Source organism: Schistocerca cancellata, chromosome 2 (assembly GCF_023864275.1).
Source record: "Schistocerca cancellata isolate TAMUIC-IGC-003103 chromosome 2, iqSchCanc2.1, whole genome shotgun sequence".
Lineage (NCBI taxonomy): Eukaryota > Metazoa > Arthropoda > Insecta > Orthoptera > Acrididae > Schistocerca > Schistocerca cancellata.
The window spans coordinates 692,094,996-692,112,797 of NC_064627.1; the positions used below are offsets into that span (position 1 = coordinate 692,094,996).

The following is a 17,802-nucleotide window of genomic DNA, read 5'->3' on the forward strand; positions in this document are numbered from 1 at the left end:
TGTAGCCATGTATGGAAGTGAAACATGGACGATAAACAATTTAGATAAAAAGAGAATAGAAGCTTCTGACATGTGGTGCTTCAGAAGAATTCTGAAGATTAGATGGGTGTTTCACATAACTAATGAGAAAGCACTGAATAGAATTGTGGGGGACAAGAAATTTGTGGCATAACTTGACCAAAATAAGGGATCAGGTGATAGGACACATTCTGAGACATCAAGGTATCACCAATTCAGTTTTGGAGGGAAGAGTAGGGGGTACAAATCGTAGAGAGACCGAGAGATGAATGCAGTAAGCAGAATTAGAAGGAAATAGGTTGCAGTAGTTATTCGGAGATGAAGAGGCTCGAATAGGATAGTGTAGCATGGAGAGTTGCATCAAACCAAACTTTGGACTGAAGGAACAACAAGATCAACAATGGTTTCCATAAATGCTTCAGAGCAAAGGAGACAACTCACCGAATAGTAGAGGCATTGAGTAGTTGAGTAGCTCGCCTGTGCACATACCTACATGCCCCCCCCCCCCTTACACACACACACACACACACACACACACACACACGTATGCCTACATGGCACTGGCGGGACACAACATGCCTGTGTTGCATTTTGACAGGTGAATTAGGCTGGAGTGGGAGTTGTGTTGGTTGGTATGGGTAGAGGGAGAGGGGGCAGGGGAGGGCTTGGAGGATGTCAGCCAGTTTGACAGCAAGGAATACAGGAGGGAGGGGAGCCAAGTGCTTGGGCTAGGTATTTGATGCACGGTTATCGTAGAGGTGGAGGGGACTGTCACACGCTTAAACTGACATGGGGACGTGAATTTGGAGGGGATGGCAGGGTGAAGAAAGGGAAAACTTGGGTGGGTGGTGTGGGGACAGTGCGGTACCGCAGATGGAGGCTAGGATGACTATGGGATCAGTCGATCATCACCACCAGCAGGTAGGGATCCCCCCTATCTGCTGGTGGTGGAGGGTAGGATCCAGAGGGCTTGGATGGTGAAGCAGCCATTGAATTCAGGCATGTTATGTTGAGCTACATGTTGTACCACTGGGTGGTCAGCTATGTTCTTGGTCAGCTATGTTCTTGGCAGCGGTTTGGTCATAGCCATTCATCATGTTGGACAGCCGTTTAGTAGTCACAACAACAAAAAAAAAGCTTTGCAGAATTTGTAGTTGACATAGCTGCTTTCACAGATGGTATGGCCTCAGATGGGTAAGATAAGTGTGTGGTGAGGTGGGAAGGACCTTGGGTGGGTTGTATCTTGTTTAAGCCATGGTGAGAAATGATCAAAGCTCTGATGAAGGATATGGTTCTGTTGTTCCAGTCCAGGGTGATATTGAGTGATGAGGAGGGTGCTCTTTTGTTGCGGATCCTTGGGGGAGGTGGGAGGATTGAGGTGTGAGCATATGGAATGGGAAATCTGTAGACTAGGTCTGGGGGGGGGGGGTGAGGGAGGGTAGTGTCTGTCTTGAAGGCTTTTGTGAGCCCTTCAGCATAGTGGGCAATGGAGTTCTTATCACTGCAGATGACCCATCCACGGGTGGCTGTTTTGGGGAGGGATTTTTTGGTGTGGAAGGAATGGCAGCTGTCAAAATGCAGGGACTGTTGGCAGTTAGTAGGTTTAATGTAGACAGAAGTGTGGTTGGAGCATCAAAGAGATGGGGGTCCATATCCACAAAGGTTGATGAGGGCCAGGTGAAGCAGATGGAAGAGAGGGTCTTGAGGTTGTGATGGAATGAGGATAGGGTAACAGTGATACATGGTTAAGGAGGAATGCCAGAGATTCTAAGTAGAGGTTATCATAAGTCTCTAGGGTTGCATCCAGACATGATTCTGATGGCTCTCTTTTGAAAGTGCTGGTAGGTGCTATAAAGTTTCCCTAAAAAGTGACCCAGCATTTAAGACAAGAATTAAAGTGGGCACGATATGCACTCTATACTCTTTTTCTCACTACCGCAAGATTTTAGTGAACAAAGGAGATTGTAGAGCTTGATCAATTTTGTGTTAAGGTATTCTACATGTTTGTTCCATTTTACATTGCTTTGCAGATGTAGTCCTAAGAATTTGTTTTCCATACTGCTACCAACTCGTTTATAGTTGATAGAGAGTTTAGTGATTGCTGTAGTTCTTCCCTACTTTCCTGTTTTAATAAAATTGTTGTGTCATCCTCAAATATGATCATTTTATGAGCATCCACTTTTAAGCTTAAATCATTGATGTACAGATGAACAGAAAAGTTCGCATTACTGTTCTTTGATGTACCCCATATGTAAGTAGTTTATAATCTGACATGTGTTCAGAAATAGTTTTTAGGCTAAAATTATTGTGATTGATGCTCACTGCATTCACTTTACTTGTAACAACAGTAGTTAAATTCATCACATGCTCATTGACACTGTATATTTTTTGAACTAACCAAAGAACAGCTAATGGGATTGAAGGTTCTTTTACACCTCCACAATTCTTTTTGCAACTCTATCATATCTCTGTAATCTGTAAGCAAAATTCTTTTCCTTCAGTAAAGCAGCAATTTTATTATACTGATTGTGTAAGGACTGTAACATAGAGTACAAAGTTTTCTAGCATGTGATGACTTCTTGTTTTAGAGATGTGCCTTTTTCCAGTATTTATTGCTGCTGTGATGTTTGGAGCACAATTAACCAATAAGCAATATTCACCAAAAGTGTAGATAAGTGCTCTGTATACACAATGAGCAGCACAAGGAAGTAGATTGTGATTTTCCAAAGCTTTTATCGTCTTGGCGCACTGGTGTGGGACAAAAACAAAATTATGCAACATGTCTGGTGATATGTTCTACTCGGCCATCCGTTCTTCTGTTTGTTTCATAACATTTAGTCCTGCCTACCAGACACGCAGGAATTTAGCTGGATATAAAATATTATTGACAAGAGACTAATCTGTGTTTATGTAATGTCCTGTTAGCGTCAAGCAGTGCACCCATTTGTGCGAATCAGTTGACAAATCAACTGTCACAGCACATGTTTTATTAATATTTTGTGTAATCACATAAGGCATTTTGCAGTTCCCAGTTGCGTTTGCCTGTTCTTTGACATATCTGCTTATTGTAGAGGAATGTGGCATAACACATGAAACAATGATTTCTCCATATTAATTCTTGGCCTATTTCTCTGGAATCTTCATCAGAAACAGCATTAAAAGGCCTCACATCTTTGAAACACATTGCAACTCACTTTGCTATTATGCCATTCTATATTACTGCTGGCTTTCCTGGAGGAACTGCATTTGTTTGCAGTTGCTTATAATTGTGTTTCTTTAAATCTTTCTTTCCCAGCTGGAAACAATACAGTGTAGGACCGTTTATGCATGGTACATACCCAGTAGGCTTGCTGTTGTCATCTGCAACTGACAGAAATTTATCAAACATTGGAGACTCCAGGTCAGAATGTCAAAAATGTTAGGAAAAGGATAGATTGCTACTCACTGTAAAGATGACACATTAAGTTGCAGACAGGCACAACAAAAAGACAGTTACATGTTATAGCTTCCAGTCAAAACCTTCTTCAGCAAAGAAAAAGAAGGAAGCTTTGGCCAAAAGCTGTAATGTCTAACAGTCTTTTCAGTGTGCCTGTCCACAGCTCAACGGGTCACCTTGACAATGAGTAGCAATCTGTTCTTTTCCCAGTATTGTTGACAGAAATTTATTCTATATTTTGTTTTTTTAGGCCCTTGCTTTTCTTCAGTGGGTACGCATTGGTTTTAGTCTTGCTTCTTACTGTATCAGCTTCCTTGCACTGCATTATTACAGACAGACATACCTTGAATTAGAAACCTGAGCAGAATGTAGTTGTGCATGGATAGAATCATTTAATATTTTTGGAGTCAAACATTGCCTGTGATTTGGTCATGACTTCTATTCTTGGCTACAAAAACTGTTGCACACAGCCTATCCAGTTAGGCTGTGCTCACCCAGTCTTGCATTCTGTGCTCACTTACTGAGTCATGTAGAACTCTATTACACTTGTAATTCATGTGAAGAGTTATTCAAGCTACAGATTTTGTGGAGTAGCCTCTTCTCCTGGCATGAAGCTCTTATTCCCCTTGTGATCCAGTAGTTTATTCCAGGATTGCCCCTATGCAATGTGAAAGAAATGGGTTAGTGTATTGAGGAAGGTGGTAAATTTTTTGTGTAGGTCATTAATTTCAAAAACCTATGACCATTTTTCTTTGTTTAATACGTTGTTGAAGTAGTTTATATTATCCATACTGTAGTTTCTACATATGGCTCTTAAAGACATGTTGTTAACAATATTGCCCTTTATTTTCAATCTTGATATTTGGTCAAGATGATCAATCACTGAAGCCTGCATTGAACTTTTTTTTAAGTGGTCTCAGATTGCAGCATTTATTTCAGCCTGTAAATTGAGGGATGTGGTAAGGTTTCAAACGGCTTCTCTCTTTCTACATTGTGTGAGAAAATCAAAGTTGAAGTCACCTCAGATTATGAAATCACTGTCTGTTTTAATTTTTGTTTAGCAATGACTCGAATTTATTTAAGAAAAGTTCAAAATATCCAGGTGGTGATTGGTAAATTGCAACAATAATGAAGATGAACTTTTTATTTCGTACTCCTTTTCGTAATGTAAATTGCTACCCCGCCCTGCTTGCAGTAGTAGGAAAACAAAAAGAATGTAATTATTTTTGTATGTTGAATGAATTCAGGTCTAATCTATTGGTCATAAATGCATAATTCTGAGATATCCTTTAGTTCCTCTGATAAGAATATGTTATTTACATCAATCTTACTACACGGGGATTGTACATCACGATGATAAATTTTTACATTGGGTTTCTTAATAACTCGGTAGTTGGGTGTCTTATTTACAGCCATTGATATATCACTTTGGGTTCCTGGAAGACAACTTCTGTGTGTATGGTGCGTATGATGTATCATTTTCAGTTGTAAAATTAATTTGTATGCCAACAGGAGTGGAATCCTTGGTCTAAAGGGGGACCCGTCTTAGCTCTCGTAATGGTTTATAACTGAGGAGCCTTCATGGTCAATACCTGTTTACATAAGATTTGCTTCGACTTGAGGAGAGACTGGATCTGTCTCCATGGAGATTTTACAATAGAGACTTGTTGCCTATGTAAATGCACCATGTAGTCAGTAATAAAGTCTCTTGATCTTGTACACACGACACATACCTATGCTTTTCAGTACTTGCGTGTTGTCAGGAAGCACCTCTAAATTAACATTTGTGGACTTAAGCAAAGTGTGTCAAACATTTTCCAGTGTTGGGAAACAAAACAACTGGAGAAATAAACGGGATGAAAATCAAACGTGGCCGCATAGTTATTTAACGATAAGTTATTATCTACCAAACAGCCAGCTATATACTGTTGCAGGTGATGTTTTGCAATATATAAAACCCAAGGACAATCATAACAGAACATACATTACACAGATAATTAAATAGCACCCTTTAATAATGGCACAACTTGACTGAAATACTGAGGTTGGACAAAACTATTGAAACACTGCAAGAAGTGTGTGCTTGAACATATATGCAGATACTAGCTGTGACAACTAGTTGTGCTGTTGTATTTGACCATGAATGGCAGCTGTCCTCAACACATTGCAAGTGTCAGTCGTCGTCAGAACAGTGTTCTGTGTAGTTGTGAGTGTGTTATGTCAGAGATAAGTGAGAACAGATGCAAATTGGTGATGCTAATATGGTGGGTGCTTCCATCATGAAGGTAGCTGACATTGCCAGTCTGGGGACAATCTGTAGTGTATGGTAATTGAAGAAAACTTCACAAGCCAAGATCGTTGAAAGAGAATTTTTATTGGATATCTGGTTTTGATAGAGCTATGCTGTCATCATCGGATCTGCAAGAGGATGAACAGGAGTTGATAGGAAAATGTTTTACAATCATGATATTACAATTTGTTTGACTGTGATGTTATATAACCTATGGAATTATAACATAACTTATACTTTAAAATCTTTACAGTGTATTGTCCATCAGTGTTGCAAGTGGCTTCACATTGCATATGTGCTTCCCACTACCATGAAGATTACTGTACATCTGCATGTCAAATAGAGAACTATTATGCACAAACACTAGCATAACTATATTGCACCAATTACAAGCATCAGCTGGCAGTTTGCATATAGTGCAGAGGTGCTGAATTGTTTGTTCCTCATCTCTCCTGTGATTGTTTGTCACTGAGGGTTCTTAAAGGCCAATACCTGTTTTCATAAGACTTGCTTCAACGTGAGGTTAGATTGGATATGTCTACTTGGAGGTCTTACAGTAGGGACTTTATGCCTATATGTATAATGCACCACCTAATCGGTAATACGTTCTCTCAATCTTGTACACATGACACATGCCTATGCTTTTCAATACTTGTAATCCGTTAATTTCACTTGAACATCAAGTGACATGTTCATATAATAAGTTTACTGCAGTATGATAAGCACAAGTGTTCTAAATAAATCATTAACACCCTTCTTTGTACATGCTGTTTTATTTGTGTATAAGATGTAAGTGAAGAGAATAATCATGTTTCTCTTGATTTAAATCATGTCATTGGATGACAAAGAATGCTTATAATGACCCAATAAATTTTGAAAATATAATGTGTAATTCTCGGTTATTGATTTAGATGTATAAAATGTATTAAACAGTTTTTGAGATCTTGTCAGGAAGGACAATATACTCCTTTTTCAACAAGAAATTGTTAATAAAAATTGTTCTGTATTTTGGTGTATTGCTTAGATTTATATTATTTCCTGCATAAATTTTAGGTACAAGTCAACATCATTTTAATTCCATTTGATGAGATAGAACATGATGATCAGTGTTCTGCCCATCTCCCCACCGAGTACCTAGAAACCGGATGATGTACTCAACGTAGATGAACATCATAATTCCATGGTTAAAATTATATAAAGTTGTTACTTTTTTAACAGTGAACTGTTTTTGTATAGCATTTTTTAAAAATATTGTCTAGCCATTATGGTAAGAAATTTGAAATACAACTGTGGGCATTCGGATGTAAATTATAAACATGACACACAAAAATACTGACATCCTACCTGGAGATTTTTTTTAAATTCTTATCTACTTTTCACATATTGTGAGCCTACTTCTTGTTCTCAAAGGTACATTATACATATTTTATCCTACAAAATTATCGAAGGTACATGCATTAATTATACATAAAATTTATGCTTTTCTTTGAGTAGGGTTGTACAATAATGTAAATAAAAACAGTCCTTAAAAATGTCATACCAATTACATGAAATTATTTCTATGTTTTATGCTACATATAAGACGATAAACCAGTCAACCGCTAAAGTGCCACCTGGTGGACGTGCTTGGTGATCATTATGTTTACACCACAGGTCTGTCAGTTGCCAGCTGGTTGTGAATATGACCACGTGTCACTGGCATATTATAGTTACGTTTACATGTAGTACTTTTATATTTGGCATACTGATGTATAGTGATCTTTGTGGTAGTGGGAAGTCATATGCAATGCAAAGCCATTTGCAATACTGGTGGGCAGTATGTTGTAAAAAATTTGTAGCATAAAGTGTGTTATCATTCTATATGTTATGTAACTAGATAGTGTATCAGGCTGCAATATCATGGTCGTAAAATATTTTCCTTTCAACTTCTCTTCATCCTCTTGCAGATTATATGATGACAGCATGAAACAGGTCATCCAATAAAATACATTTTAGCAATCTTGGCTTTTGAATTTTTCTTCAGTTATGATTGAAGATGTATACCACTTATAGGAAAAGCAGAAAAATATCAACTGCTAAGTCAAAATGTGGACGAATGTGCGTGTTGAATGATAATGACAGATGTTCATTGAAGAGGATTGTGATGAAAAATAACAGGACAACAGCTGCAAAAGTCACTGGAGAACTGAATGTTGCACTTGAGAACTCTACCAGCACTAAAATAATGCGAAGGGAGCTCCATAAGCGGGGAATTGTGGGGCAACCTGGAATTCGAAAGCGACACATCAGTGATGCAAATGCCTGTAACAGGAAAATGTGGTGCCAAATTCGTAAAGCCTGGACTATGAGCAATGGAAGGAAGTAATTTGGTCGGATGAGTCTTGTTTCACAATACTTCCAACTTTTGGCCCAGTTTACATCCCAGGAGTGAAACACAGCAAGGGTTTGGTTGTTATTTGGGCAGGCATATTGTGTTATTCTACAGGCTCCATGGTTACTCTGCAAATTTGCATTACTACCCAGGATTTGTGGCTGATCAGGTCCATCGCATGGTATCATGTTTGTTCCCCAAAGGTGATGCTGTGTTCCAAGATGACAAAGCCGCTATTCACACAGCTCACATTATCCAGGACTGGTTTCGAGAGACACGGATGAGTTGTCACTCTCCCCTGGCCACCACACTCACCAGATCAAAATATTATTAACTCTTTGTGGTCTACTTTGGAGAGAAGGGTGCATGATTGCTATTCACCTCCATCATTGTTACCTTAACTTGCCGTTGTTTTGCAGGAAGAATGGTATAAGATTCCTTTAAAAACCATACAGGATCAGTATTTATCCCTTCTGCGATGATTGGAAGCTGATTTGAATACCAAAGTGGTTGTTACACCATATTAAGTGTGATAGTGTGTTGAGTTTTTGGTGTTTCTATATTTTTGTTCACCCTGTGTATATTTGTGGTGTAAAAAGTAAAAGCAATTATGTTTTGCAAAGATGGGCCTCCAGCAGTACATTTTTATTCAGTTGGCACATTATCGGGGCAACAAGCTAATTACTTGCAACAATCTGATTTCATTACTTATACAAAACATACTTGTAACTACACTTATCTGAAAGTGTTAAAGTTCAAGCACTCTAATATTAATAATAATACTAATAATAATAATAATATAGGGATCTTGAAATAATTCATTCAGGGTAACAAGAAGCTGTTCACTTGCCAGCTCATTGGTTATCATTATTTACTATGTGACCATACTGCTTAAATTCAACAGCATCATTTGATTTAGTTAATTATGTGCCAAAACTATTCTCTTTTACTACGTTTGAATTTGGAGGCAATGGAACTGTTTTGATGCAAACACTCCTCTCATATATATACCAATGGCACTGAGTGGTTTTCTGTTCAGATCCTTGTGTGCAAGTATAACTGTCTGACTACCGTGACTCAGCCGAAGTGTAGTTCTGCGAAAGTACTTGCTCTCCTTCTACCAGCAATTTCTCATTGATCACTGGAGCAATGAAGCATTCCAAGAAATTGGAAGAAATACAAATTATCCCAACTTTATAGAATGGTCATAGGACAGGTGTGTCAAGTGTAAGTTAACTTACTAATATAGAATGTGGAACATGCCTATGCTCATCTTTTATGATCTTTTATGAGATGAAAGTTTTCTTTGTAGGAATCAAGATGGATTTTGCAAACAGTTATTTTGTGAAACTCAGCTTCCTCTGTTTGTTCATGACTTCCAGATGGTAGTAGATATTGGAGGCCATGTTGATATTATGTTCCTCAACTTCTTTGAGCATTAAGCACACTTTTAAACTTCCACCTAATGAATGTAATACCAGAAAACTTGTTGACCAATGCCGCTGAGTTGACTGAATAAGTTGACACTTGTCGCAGTGTAAAATAAGTTGACACTTGTCACAGTGTAAAAGCAAAATTAAAGGTTACAATACAATCACACAGTGATATGGTATGACAAATGGTTTCTCTGTACTGTTAGAAGTCTTGTCTGATCTCTCCACACCATTAATCCTATTCCATAAAATATTTTATATTACTATTGTACTTATAAATTGTCAATCTTGCGTAATTTTTAATTTATTTCTCTCCTTTTTCCGCTACTTTTCCCCACCCCTCCCCTCCTCTCCCCTGCCCTCCGCCTAACCTGCAGCACTTCACTGTCCACCATTCCACCATCCCCACCATACTGTCCCTCCCTCTCCCTGCCCCAGTCTCCTCCTTACGCCCACCCAGTTGCCACTCCCATCATGCACTGGTGCTGTTGCTTGCAGTGTGGTTTCAGTTGCCTGAGACTGCAGTCGTGTGCGTGAGTTGCGTTTGCGTGAGTGTGCGTGTGTGCGTATGTGTGTCTATTGTTGCCGAAGGCCATGGTCCAAAAGCTTTAAGTGTGAAAATCTTTTTGTTGCGCTTATCTGTGACTCAGCATCTCCGCTATATGGTGAGTAGCAACTTTCCTTGTCATAATATTGTTACACTCCATTCTACATTTTCCAATGTAATTTTACTTCCTTAATTTTTTTCTTAGTAATTTGTAGACAATAGTGTATGTTAATATGCTGCTCTCTCTTAAGAGAACAGAAATAGTTTTCACTTTTACCTGAACCCTGTAACAGTGTGGTAGTTTCTGCTTTTCTTTACAGGTTGTTAGGTGTATACGAAACAGACGTCGTGAGAGACGTCACAGGCTACCAGCATCATCTCTTCGTAAAATACCCACTGCAAAGTTTCAGAAAGGTGATCCATATGAAACCTGTGCCATCTGCCTGGAGGATTACATAGAGGGTGATAAGCTTCGCATTCTGCCCTGTTCGCATGGTAATTTGGTATATTCTTTTACTTTGATATTTCTAATGATCTGGTGCTCCTCCAGGATAACATTTGTGAGGATAATGACCCTATCACATGCATTATGCTAGAATGATGGAATGCTAACACAAGCTGTAGAGTGAAAGAACATAACTGCAGGAAATGCTTCTTGCATGAAAATAATAGTAAATTTTTTAAGGTTTTTATAGTATTTCACATTCTTATAACATAATCAAGCTTGTAAGAGCATTATTTACTGTGGTCTGCTGTAGTGGCAGAAAAGTAGCTACAAAGATGCTTCCTGACTTGTGGTTGCAATAGCCTGCAGAAAAGAAGAAATTAAGTACAGAAGTAGAAGAAGAAAGTAGATAGCTGACAAATGGATCAAAACATATCATTCATGTGCGTTCACAGGCCTAAGTAGGTATCTTCACTGCCAAACAAGAAAGCATAGAAGTACTGGTGATAACCAGTGTGTAGTTTGATAAGAGTGAAATAATATAGGAAACAAGATCTGTGGAATGAATCGTGTCAATCTTTCTGAGGCCATTACGACAAAATGAGATGAGGTATTGGCCTATATCTCCAACAATGCTTGGCATCTAATTAAAAAAAAATGTGTTTGTACTGGAATAATGTTTTTCTTTCACAGTGAACCACGGACCTTCCCACGGTGGGGTGGGTCGCATGCTTCAATGAATGCATATAATCATGCCATCGGTGCAAACACATCAGAGGGGTACATGCATAGATGCCAGATAGCTGATATGGTTCTCTGAGAGAGGCAGAACTTCCTAAATGGCCAGATCTGGCTTTGTAATTTTTTACACAGGACACTATGTAATCATTGGTTTAAGAACCATGGTTTTTTTACATGGAAAAATCTGGAGACATGCGAAAGTGTCAGATAGCTTATATAATGAGAAGACACTAATTTACACAGAGCACAATGTAATCATTGGTTTAAAAAGCACTCTTGTCTTCACCGGCCACACGTGGCCCATTGGGACCATACGACCACCGTGACATCCTCAGCTGAGGATGCGGATAGGAGGGGCATGTGGTCAGCACATGGCTCTCCCAGTCATTATGATGGCTTTCTTTGACCAGAGCCACTATTAGTAGCTCCTCAGTTGGCATCACAAGGCTGAGAGCACCCCGAAAAATGGCACCAGCACATGGTGGCCCGGACAGTTACCCATCCATGTGCCGCCCATGTCCAACAGTGCTTCACTTCAGTGATCTGATAGGAACCGGTGTACCCTCTGCAGCAAGGCCGTTGCATCGGTTTAAGAAGCATGTTTTTTTTACATGGGAAAAGCTGGAGATATTTGAAAGTTTCAGATAGATTATATAATGAAAAGACACTAACCATGAAATCAGATTTTAAACTACCAAAAATTTCCGGTGCCAGAAGTGGACTTTGGCCATAAGTTATATAAAGTGCAGATTAAAACTGCAGAAAGGTAGAATGATGAAATGGGACCTGGATTTATGAAAAGAAATGGTGGTTTTGGGAGTTTCAAAGGGGATGCGAGGCAACTGTAGATTGAAACAGGAAAAGGGAACACAATAGAAGGCAAGTGGGTAGGTTTGAGAGATGATGAAGTGGAGGCAGTGTAGGATGAAATAGGCAAAGAGAGAAGACCAAAAAAAAAACTTTGAATAACCAATCAGATATTGCAGGTGAGACTCACCAAAAGGCAGAAGCACTGCATCATTGATAGCTACACAAATAGCAGGTACAGAGCTTTGCTAGCTTTCGGAATACTTTTCCGTTTCCAAGCTTGTAGGGAAAACATTTACACATACTCACTCAAATGCACATGCCTGTGTCCCTACTTTGTGCTCAGTCGACTGCCAGGTGTGTGTGTGTGTGTGTGTGTGTGTGTGTGTGTGTGTGTGTGTGTGTGTGTGTGTGTGTGTGTGTGTGTGTGTTTTCCCTACAAGCTTGAAAAAGTAAGTGCATTCCGATAGATAACAAAGCTCTGTACAATCTGTGTGTGTACCTATAGATGACGCAGCACTTATGCCTTTCGGTGAGTCATCTCCCGTATTCCTAAATAATTCATAATTCTCAACCAAAACCTTCTGTGCATTGTAGATATTGAATGTAATTGATGAAAAAACGTAAAAATACAATAATTGAATCAGCCAAAAAGGAATACCCTCAGTCTTCTAGGACCTTATAATAATCCCAGTTCCAAAGGAACAGCTGTGAATATTACAGATAATGACTTTAATAAGTTATGGTTGCAATATATTGATGTGAATTATTCACTGAAGAATGGAAAAACTGATCTCGGGATTTATCAGTTTGCGTTCTGGAGAAATGTAGGAATGTGGGAGACAATACCCCTATGACCTACCTTGGAAGGTAGACAGACAAAATCCAATCTTACATTTATAACATTTTTAGATTTAGAGAAAGATTTTGACAATGTTGACTGGACTGCACCCTTTGAAATTCTGAAGGTAGCATGGGTAAAACACAGTGAGCAAAATGTTGTATACACCTTGTACAAAACGTAGACTGAAGTTATAATAGTTGCAGAATGTTAAAGGGAAGCAGTAATTCAGAGGGAAGTGAGACAGGGTTGCAGCCCATCCCCAGTGTTGTTCAATGTGTTCAGTAAGCAAGCAGTAAAGGAAACTGGAGAAATTTGGGATGGAAATTAAAGTTAAAACTATTTAATCTGCTGGTGATATTGCAATTCTTCCAGAGACACCAAAGATTATAAGATGATTATCGACAAAAAATAGGGTTAATGGAATATACCGGAATTAAATAAGGCGATTTTAGGGGTAGATAAACTTTGCTTTTTTGGCAGGAAAGTAACTGCTGATGGCCAAAGCAGAAAGGATATAAAATGCAAACTTGCAGAAGATACAGAAGTGACACATGGATGATGAACACTGCAGAAAGAAGAGAACAAAAGCTTTTAAATTTTGGTGCCACAGAAGAATGCTGAAGATTATGTGGGTAGATTGGATATATAATGAAGGGGTGCTGAACTGAATTGTAGAGAAAGAAGCGTGTGGCATAACATGACTAAGTGAAGGAATCGATTCATGAGACACATCCCAGGGCATCAAAGACTTGTTAGTTTGATAATGGAGGGAAATGTAGAGAGTAAATTTTGGAAGAGGATTAAGACTTGACTAGAGTAAGTAGGTTTAAATAGATGTGGATTTGCTATAGATATACAGAGATGGAGAGGCTTATACACAGTGAGCTAGTGTGGAAAGCTGCATAAAACTAGATGTCACACTTATTGGATTCGATTCAGCACATCTAGATCAAAAGCTGTGGTCCAAATCCATATATTCTTCTCTTTTCGCAGCTATAAGCTGTGGTGAATGAAATCAGTCTTCTTAAGGCTTCCTCGTGTGAAAATGGATAGTTACCATGAACCTTTTGTCAAAATGTTGTCAGTTTCATTTTTACGAAAATGTATGTTCAGTACACTGCCTTCAAATCGTCCACAAAGTTATACTGTTATAAAATAGTTGCGAATAGATTTTTTTGTTGTGACAGGTGCTAACTTAGATGTTGATTAGTAAGTGGTAAATTTCATTGCTGTTTCTGCGGACATTGAAATGTTTTCACCTGCAGCTATGCATCAGAAAAGAAAGTCATTTCACTTAGTGTTCCTTACCCCATACTTTCTACTTTTTCCCATAAAAAGATCCAAAATATGTTGAGAATGTATTGAAATTGAAGATATTAACTGTTCAAACTCTTCACATCTTGGCATCTTCTGTCTGTTGATTGTTTTGCTGGTCAGTTGTTTGCTCATTGTCAAATGAATAATGAGAATGAGAAGAGTGATAACGTGACAGAACACTTACGTGTCGCCCAAGCAAGGGATTGGAAGCAGTAGGTTTTGTGGGTATCACTGACTACATGCAATTTTCACATAATCTGTTCATACTTTTGTTTCACAACTTATGACTTTCTTCATGATGCGGCATGTGTTGATGATGGTATTTTAATCAGACTTTTGTGTGTGTGTGTGTGTGTGTGTGTGTGTGTGTGTGTACCCACACACATTTTTAAATGGTTGAAATGAATTCACTTATGTTTCATTATAATTTTTTTACGGTGACAGTATTTCTGCACCTATATGGCTACTAGTGATGAACTATATTACAGCACAAATCGTACTATTAAAAGTACCTGAAAATGCCTTCCTTGCAACAAAATAGCTTACAATAAAGTGATTAAATTAGTATTTGTGAAAGCCTTTATTAGACTACCCCATCGAGAAGCTCTTATAATAACAGTACCACTTGCAAGAATACTATTTTGAAATATTTTAGATAAAAATGAAAATTGTTACTGAAAAGAAATTTGAATGATTTTCTTGACGTCAACAATTTTAGCACCTAATGATAAAAAAAATACTGTCTTGGAAACTATGCTTCAGGAAGCATGTGAACTGCAAAGTAAAAGCTGACAAGTACATTTTTGTGAAAAATCTAAACAAAACAGATCAGGGTTGTTAAATAAGAGAGAAATGGCTACATACCTAGCGTCGCAACAGAAACCACCTGACTAAGACTGATGTGAAATGGAAAAAAAAAATCTTTCAGAATTTTGGAAAGTGAGATGGAGTAAATAAGGAAAAATGGAGGTGGAAAAGTAACTCTGAAGCCTGGGTTACCAAATGCATAAAATTGCTCTGTGACAACAATGATTCAAGTTTTAAGCCATTAGTGTTTTCATTCAACATAATGAATTCGTTCCAGAAAGCTAAAAGAAAGATGACTTAGCAATAACACCAAAAGCTTTGTCTTGTATCTTATAAAACAAAGCCAAGTGGAATGTGACATGGCATCAGTGAAACCTGAAATAGTTAATGACAAAGAACTTAAGTTTTAATTTGGAACATATTTCATATTTTTAAGATTAAATGTGTGTGTTTGGTCAAGTGCAAGGAATTTCAGTGTTGTTTGTGAATATCCTGAACAGCAGTACATCATGTACAACAATAATGTAAGATTTTTAATTACTGCCACTATGAGCTGTGTACAAAGTAAATGGCCTGCTCTCTGTGTAGCAAAGGGCTGAGAGATAAGCAGTGAGCAGCACCGTGTCTCTTGAAAACACTACAAACGTACTCTGGAGATAGAGATCAAGGGGAACTGGCCAAACCATGTGATGCTTTTATTTGCTATTCAGTACTTTTGTGTACGTGATGAGTCCATGTGGCTGAGTATTATCAAAAAAGGTAAAGCAGTCATAAACCCAAAGACTTGTTTGAACACCACAGTGCTGTACTATGCATGGAGATTTTTTGGCTAAGACTCACTATCAGGGGTGAGCACAGACATACAATCTAGTGAAGCTGAGACTTACTTTCGGATGTTACAGAAAACTTGAGATTGAATCATAACTTTATAATACATACATTTCACAATCATAGCATAATCATTGAAGGAGACATTAATTACCCAACAATTAATGTGGACACTTACAGTTTTGCAGTTTTGTTAGTGCTGGGCATGACAAAACAATCTTCAAAATATTACTCAGTACACTTACTGAAAGCTACTTTGAACAGATAGTTCAGACTCTCACATATGATGGAAATATATTAAATTGAATAGCAACATATAGACCCAAGCCCTTCGAGGATATCCACCCTGAAACTGGCATCAGTGACCATGACGCATGTGTGGCAACAATGATTACACATGGTTAAAATTTCTTTTGGTTCTGTGTGAGTTATTTTGATAAGGTTATCCTATGGTAATTGTTGATAATTTCAAACATTGTGCTTTTGACAGCCAAATGCCTGTCATTTATCATCGTTCTTTCTTTCTACAGCCCTATGCTTTGCTTTATTCCTGTTGTGTGGCACTCATATTGATTTGTTTGACCCATAGGAAAGTATTACAGAAATCCTGAAAAACATGAACTGGTAGGTGCCTGAAATAGACATCAACTGTCCCCTGAAAACTTACTTACAAAACTTCAAGAACCATTATTAAATTTGAATGTGGAAATGTACTAGAGCATCCTATTTCTCACTCTCATAGAGGCCACAGGCCACAATGTGAAGATTAGCCCAATTATTTTGCAAACTGAGGCATTTAAGCAATCATTCTTCCTGTGCCCCATACTTTAATGGAATGAGAAGCAGTCCTTATATGTGGTGCAATGACAAGATCATCCTGCCAGTCAGTTACCAGTGCTTTGCAAGTATAGATGTAGGTGGTCTTGTTGCCAGTAGTATGACCTTGCCTTTTTTGGACTGAAAATTGATTTCCACAGCCAGTTGTTGGGTGTACCTACAGTTCATGGTGACCTCTAAACCATGGTGCTACTTTACATTTTTCACATTAACAAATCATTGCCAGAGGTGCATGATGAATGGCAGATGAAATCATAAAACAGACTAGGGACTGAAATCGTAGACACTTACATTTGTAGTTCAACATTGTGATGGACATAGAGCTCTGTGCATGTACCTAAAGATATGACACCCAGCAAAGAGACATTGCCTTGTCTAAAGGCATCTCTTTCACATGTATTTGGTGAATTATAATTGTTAATCAAGATACAAATGTCACTTTTCTTGCATTTGGGCTCGCCTGTGAATTAGATATTCGTGCACTTATTAGTATTCTTGTGTACATGTTGGTCTTAGGTGTGAGCACCATTTAATATAACTATTAATTTAATAACACTGTTACTGAGTCATACTTACTGAGCAAATAATACATTCCATTCAGCAACCAAAAAGCAGGTTTTTTTCTGTTCAGTACCGTGTTTTTGGATAGCAGTGACAAAACTACACAATTTACATTAGGCTGATAAGCAAATTATACATTCCATTCACCAATCAAAAACCAGGTTTTTTTTCTATTCACATTGTTTTTGTATAGCAGTGACAAAACTACACAGTTTACATTAGGATAATTTTCTTGATGTTAAAATTTCAGTATCTCAAACGAAGCAGTGTGCCTTGGCTCTGTAATAGGCAACATCATAGTTCCATCTAACAAGATGTTACTCACGGGTAGCTCCTTGAAGTCAAGGTGTTATTTGTGAGCCTGTAGTGTATTTGTTTATGTGGACTATTCCATCGCTCGCAGCCTTCCCTGAGGCAGCCTTGAATCATTAATAGTTCCACCTGTGCAAGGTGTAACTCACAGCTGGCATGTGGAATGTATTTGTTGCTATGGAAACAGTTGATGGGGACTAGTGGGGTC

The 17,802-nt window shown here is 38.2% G+C and overlaps 1 protein-coding gene across 8 annotated transcripts in view; it reads left to right on the forward strand.

The window, feature by feature from the left end:
- The window catches only part of LOC126162451 (E3 ubiquitin-protein ligase RNF13), a 152,576-nt gene that overhangs the window by 98,881 nt on the left and 35,893 nt on the right, over positions 1 to 17,802 (forward strand). For all 8 annotated transcript variants that reach the window (XM_049918973.1, XM_049918970.1, XM_049918969.1 and 5 more), the window contains one exon: positions 10,416 to 10,590. In XM_049918973.1, coding sequence (XP_049774930.1) covers positions 10,416 to 10,590 — 175 coding nt within the window. The remainder of the gene's footprint in view (positions 1 to 10,415; positions 10,591 to 17,802) is intronic.